At 29.7% G+C, this 5,880-nt stretch overlaps 1 protein-coding gene across 1 annotated transcript; it reads right to left on the reverse strand.

The window, feature by feature from the left end:
- Nucleotides 1-202: 202 nt before the first annotated feature.
- On the reverse strand, nt 203-2,783 carry LOC112747183 (large ribosomal subunit protein uL13w). Its single transcript, XM_025795172.2, has 4 exons — nt 2,222-2,783; nt 1,276-1,392; nt 1,045-1,132; nt 203-576 (listed from the first exon to the last, which is right to left on the reverse strand). Exons 1-4 carry the CDS (start codon nt 2,491-2,493, stop codon nt 433-435), a joined length of 621 nt encoding a protein of 206 aa, XP_025650957.1. The 5' UTR covers nt 2,494-2,783; the 3' UTR covers nt 203-432.
- Nucleotides 2,784-5,880: the final 3,097 nt, after the last annotated feature.

Genomic DNA, 5,880 nt, shown 5'->3' on the forward strand with positions numbered 1-5,880 from the left:
CTCTTCCGCCATAACCAACCCCATCCGACAAACACATCAAAATTGTGCTTCCTACAAGTGCGACCAACTACTTTTCATAGCAAAAATTCACTTTTACCATTTTATGATAAATTTACTATTGTCCCTCGTATCTACCTTGTGCAATGGACATTCAATGTTTCACACCAAATTCAAACAAATATTGATAGTAGCCAATCAAAAGTGGTCTAAAGGGAATTGATAATAATACGTAGCATTCTTGAAGGCGTGTGTACCATATAACCCAGTACGAAACGAAGATTCTACAAAAGCAAAAATAAATAGCTTCCAAGATTATCATATCATATTCCAGGGTTCAACGACAAAATCAACAGCCAACAAAATTGAAAGGGGTAGTTCAATTAGGTATACCTCAGAAAAAGAAAAATAATCAAAACACTAGAATAAGACTACTCAGTATTTGACTGGAGCAAGGATATCAAGTTGGGAACCAAGCTTCTCCTCAGCAACCTTCTCAGCTTTCACCCTCAATTTGTTGAGCTGCTTCTTTCTCTCGTACAACAAATGTGCCTTCTCCTTTCTCTTCTTCTCCAGCTCCTGTGATTGATAAGATAATTACTCGCTTTAGCAAACATAATTCTTTCCCTTTTTGAAAGCAAAAGATTAAAGCAAATAGAACATTCTTCCATTCAATTTTATTTGTCAGTCACTACTTAAAACATAACTGAATAAATATATCTTGATAAAATTCTATTTATAGATACATTGATTTATGTATTGAAGTGTTGATGTCAGTTCCAAATCAAAAGGAAATGGGAATAACAAATTTCAAACAAATAATTTCCATTCATGTTTGAGCTGAACAAAAAATGTACATAACAAGGCAGAACATTTTTCTTGATTACACATTCCAAAACTATTGAAAACTCATTGCAATAAACATAAATGACGAATAAAAACAGCAAATCTTGGGGAAATTGAAGTACATCAATTTCTAGGGAAATGGACAAATAAAATATGAGAACAAGCATAAAGGAAGCAGATGCTCAGAAAGCAATGACTTACAGTGATGGTATCGTAGTAGTTCCATCCAACCTCAGATGACAATCTACCAAGTAAGCAGAATTTGTGTCCCTTCTGAAGCCTCAGAACCCTGATTCCATTTATTAGTTTAATCATTAGTGCTCATAACAGTAAGGATAAATAATTAAGAAAATTAGAGTAATACTTACTGAACTGTAAATTTTAATTCATTATTAATTTATTATCAAAACTACAAAAAAGTATAGAACTTACTTCAGAGCATCAGGGATGACCATCCTCTTTGTCTTGTCATAGGGAGGAGGGATTCCCTCAAAAACCTTCAAACGAGCAAGTGCAGCTTCCCCACGCTTTGTCTTGTGTGGTATCATACTACAAAACAGAAATTTTGCCTTCTCAGAAACTTTCTCACGAGTAAAATAGATTATAGATTCTTCTCTGATAACATAATAATTGAATTACTTCCCAAGAAATTTTCAGCAGGTCATGATTTGAAAAAACATGTATATTAAAAAATGCATATGATAAAGATACATAAGCTAACAACAGACATTTTATACAAAACTAACCATGATCACAAGACACTACCGAATCTACCAGATGCTCTCATCAAATAACCAACCATAACAACTACCTCCCTATGACAATACAAGCTCAAAGACTACCGCTTCAAAACCAGGTTTCTTTCTGTCATTATCACCATTAATCAGTATACTTCTACAGCCATTTTGACAAGCAAAGATTTTGCTTAGCAAAATAAAGAATTAAAAATTGAGAAACTAGATGGATCATCTACACACTAACTACCAAACAACCAAACCAAGAGCAATCTCTATATATAAATAGGCATAAAAGAAAACTCTTCAACGTCAAACCACTTTCCTTCAACAGATTACGTTAGTCCAAATGTAACAAAACAATTAAGAGAAAAGTATAATTCATCCACGGATCATTCATTCAAACAATAAAAACCAAAAATCAAATGTCAAATCGTGCCAACAAAAATTCATTCTTCCCTTCAAGTTATACAGCTTCATTCCATAACTCAATTTAAAAACCTTCAAACAAAAGGTAATTAAACAAAAAGGATAATTCATCATCCAATCGAAACCCGTTTCCCATAGTGCAGATTCAAACAAAATAATTATAAACAAAAACTGCCAAAACATTCCAGGTGAAACTAGAAAAATGACGAGTTTACCCTCGAACGGTGCGCCAGAAGATCTTAGAAGGAGCACGGAAATGGATGGGACCATGAGAGGGCTTAGTGTTCATCCTCTTACGGAGGAACCTCATATACTTCATTTTCTGTCTCACGAGCCCACCGGAAATGCAGATCTCCTCGCACCTAACCACCACAACCTTCTGACCATTGAGAAGCTCCTTCGCCACTATCGACGCCAGACGACCAAGCATGTGGTGCCTTGCGTCCACCACCACCCGTGATGCGCATATCCCTGAACCCGACACCATTGTCGCCTTCTTCTTCTTCTTCTACCCTCTTTCTCTTGAATGCGGGGATGCGAGAGAAGAAACCCTAATTCCTGAAAGGCTTTTTATTTTGCTGCAGCTGTGGAGTGAAATATATATGAGACAGAAAGAGAGAGAGTGAAGGGGAGAGGGGGAAGCCAGGAACTAGGGTTTTAGTTTGGGTGGGGACCGTGAGTGTTGGGCTTTTTGTTTTATTTTGTTTATTGACAGCAAGCAATAAGGGCTGCTCGATCCAAAAACAATCAATTTTAGAAGGGATTATGCCCAAGTCCAAAAAAAAAAAAAGAGGGTTATGCCAATTTTTAAAGGATTTCAATTTCGTGAGGAATATTCCAAACCAGGTTTTAAAGAATTTAGTTAAATGTATTAGTCTTTTAGAGTATTTATCTATTTTGGTTTCGAAAAATTTCGAACAAAACATTTTAATCCTTAACTAAAATTAATTACTTGATTGATGTGTCTTTTCGTATCCTATGTCGCATTGGTCTGCGTGCCCGTATCGTGTCGTATTTTATGTATCATAGGTCTTTAAAAAATTATAATTACTAAGTTAATTTTTAAAATTCATTATCTCCACATCAAATTGTTTATATTTATGAAAAGATTGATTTATAAATATTACAAATTTTTAGAGATTATTATATTAAATAACAATAGAAATAAATTTGACGTAAAAATTGATTTGTTTAAAAATATACAAGATTAAAAATTACTTTGATAAATAAAATTTGTTAAAAATTAAAGTATTAAACTCAAAATTCTTTGAGAATTGAATTGAGGTATTAGTCTAATTTTGTAGACTATATAGCCAAAAGGATAGAAAATTTCCAAATCATAAAACGAAACATGATTGTTTTTTTTTAAAATTTTCTTTTGTCTTAGGCATTTTTAGATTTTTTTATTTTTTAATGTTTGAAAAAAGTATACGTATTTTTAATTTATGTTTTTTTAATGATAATAACATTTTTAATGTATGTAGTCAATTTTATTTATGAATAGAAATAAATTATAATTGTGGCCATGCTTTGGTTTTGATGTTAATAAATAAACAAAAATATAAAGTGCTTCTCTATCTCTCAAAAAAAAAAAGAAGGATATTGATATGTATTATTTATGAATATGTGGAACTTTTTTCAAATTGTATTGCAAAGATGGAATCTCTTGAAGTTAGGCAGGATTTTGGTAGTGTTAACGTCTATTGCAAACATGGATATAACGGCATATATTTATTGTTTGTTTGTCGAGGGATAAATTTTGAGAAATACAAAAATATACAGAAGTATATAAGGTGTTAAGTATATGATAAGATAAAATAATAAGATATAAAAAATAAAAATATAAATTTTTGTGTTTTTTTATTCTATTTAGTGATAAATTAAAGTAAATTATAAAAATTTAATTTATTTTTATTTTTTTCGTTTAAAAAATTTGAGATGAAAAATATAATTATAAAAAGGTGCCTTCTATGGTACCTATTATCTTATTGTAGCTATGGTGACTACAAAGAAGGTTACTAATTAGTTGTGGACATTTGGTAACTGAAAGCGTATCACTAAAAGTGTTGCTTAAAGAGAAAGTGTTACCCTTAATCGTTAACTTGGCTCTGATACCAAATTTTTAATTTGGATTTTTCTTTTAATTTCTTTTTCGAAATTTCTATTTGTATAGGTGCTTTATAAAAAGTATTGACCATAATTTTTCAATCTTGTTTTAGTTTATAATAGTCTTTTTTGCATGGATTATTGTATATAAAATCTTTTATCTGTTTGTCTTTTTCTTTAATATAATTTCTCAATTCCTCAATAACTTCTTTTATTTCTTCACTTTCTCCTGTTTCTAGATATCTGTTTAATTTTTCAATTTCATTTTCCATTTTTTCTTTTAACAGCTTTAATTCTTTTAAATCATAATATGGTGTTTCAGGCATTTATAAATTTTTTAAGTTTAGCTCTAACTTGTTTATATTTGTTCTTATTTCTATCCTTTTTAATATAAGGTCATTAATTTCGAATTGAAGATTATTTAATTCTCTTTTATATTCCTTTATTTTATTTTTTAATTTTTTCGCCCTTTTTCTTTTTATTTTATTTTCTGGTCTTTCAATCTTTGTATACTTCATTAGTTATCTTAGAATTTCTGCAAATTCTATCATCGATTCATCATTATTTTCTAGAGATTCTATTAATTTTTCTAACTCTTCAACTTCTCCTTTCAATTTGTCATAGATTATTTTTAGAGTTTCAAATGCTCTTTGATTCATTTCAGAAAACTGTAAATAATTCAACCGATTTTTTCTTTCAAAGAGCTCTTGTTTCTTGTCTTGATATGTTACATATATTTTCTCTTTATTTATTGTCATAACTTAGTGTTTAGGGTTTCATTTAATTTTTCGACCTTTTTTGTTAATTCTTTTATTTCAGAATTTTCTTCTTTAATCTTTAACTTAGATAAATTTAAAGGGCTATTAATTTTGGATTCTCTTATTTGAAAATTCGATGAAACTAATTTTCCTGATGGTTCTTTTAGTAAAAGAACTGGGTTTTCAATAGCTTTATATTTTGGTATTTCTGTTTTTACAATTTTCTGAAATAATTCATCGACATAAATTCTTTCTCTGTTTTTAAATATTATACTATGATGGCTATTTGTTAAAGCATAATTTATTGCATATGTAATTGAAAATGGTTCATCGTCTTGTTCCATTAGATTCTTTCTGTGAAATTTATAAGCCAAACTTATAGATCTTCCAAGATTTTCGGTTGATAAAGGTATAGCATATACAAGATGGGAATTGAATTTAACATTTACGTTTGCCAAGTTTCCATGAACAATTCCAATTATTTGATCTATTGGGTCATCAGTAATTCTTTTGTCACAGATTGCTAAGCTTATTGGTGAATTAATTCCTTTCATATATGTAGATTTGATTAAGACATGTATAGTACTAATATGAATCCATCCAATTTTAGATCTTTTTTGTTGATCCTTAATTTTCTCAATCTGTTTACTCAATTCTTCATCATTTATCAGAGCTATTTCAAGTTCTCCATTAGCAGATTTTATCTTTATAGGGGCTTCAAGTTGAATTTTTCCATAGTATATTATATTTTTTCTATTAAAAACTTCTTTTAAAAGATTTTGTTTATTAAAATTTTCATTTGATTTGAGATTTAATTCTGTTTTTAGAACAGCCTGTTTTTCATTATCTAATAAGGCAGATAGTCTATAATAATCAGATTCTAAATAATTCATAACTATGAGATTAAGATAAAGGCGTACCTTTCTGGAGAAAAACTTCCTTTATTTAGAATATTTTACATAAGATGTTTTTATCTCCAGAGGGGAGATTGTAGATACTAACTCCAGAGG

Source organism: Arachis hypogaea, chromosome 2 (genome assembly GCF_003086295.3).
Source record: "Arachis hypogaea cultivar Tifrunner chromosome 2, arahy.Tifrunner.gnm2.J5K5, whole genome shotgun sequence".
Taxonomy (NCBI): Eukaryota; Viridiplantae; Streptophyta; class Magnoliopsida; order Fabales; family Fabaceae; genus Arachis; species Arachis hypogaea.

Coding starts and splice junctions, on each gene's coding strand:
- LOC112747183 (XM_025795172.2), bottom strand. CDS start 2,493: ATGGTGTCGGGTTCAGGGATATGCGCATCACGGGTGGTGGTGGACGCA. Junction 1,133..1,275: donor GTCATCCCTGATGCTCTGAA/GTAAGTTCTATA, acceptor AAATGGAATCAG/GGTTCTGAGGCTTCAGAAGG. Junction 577..1,044: donor ACTACTACGATACCATCACT/GTAAGTCATTGC, acceptor TATCAATCACAG/GAGCTGGAGAAGAAGAGAAA.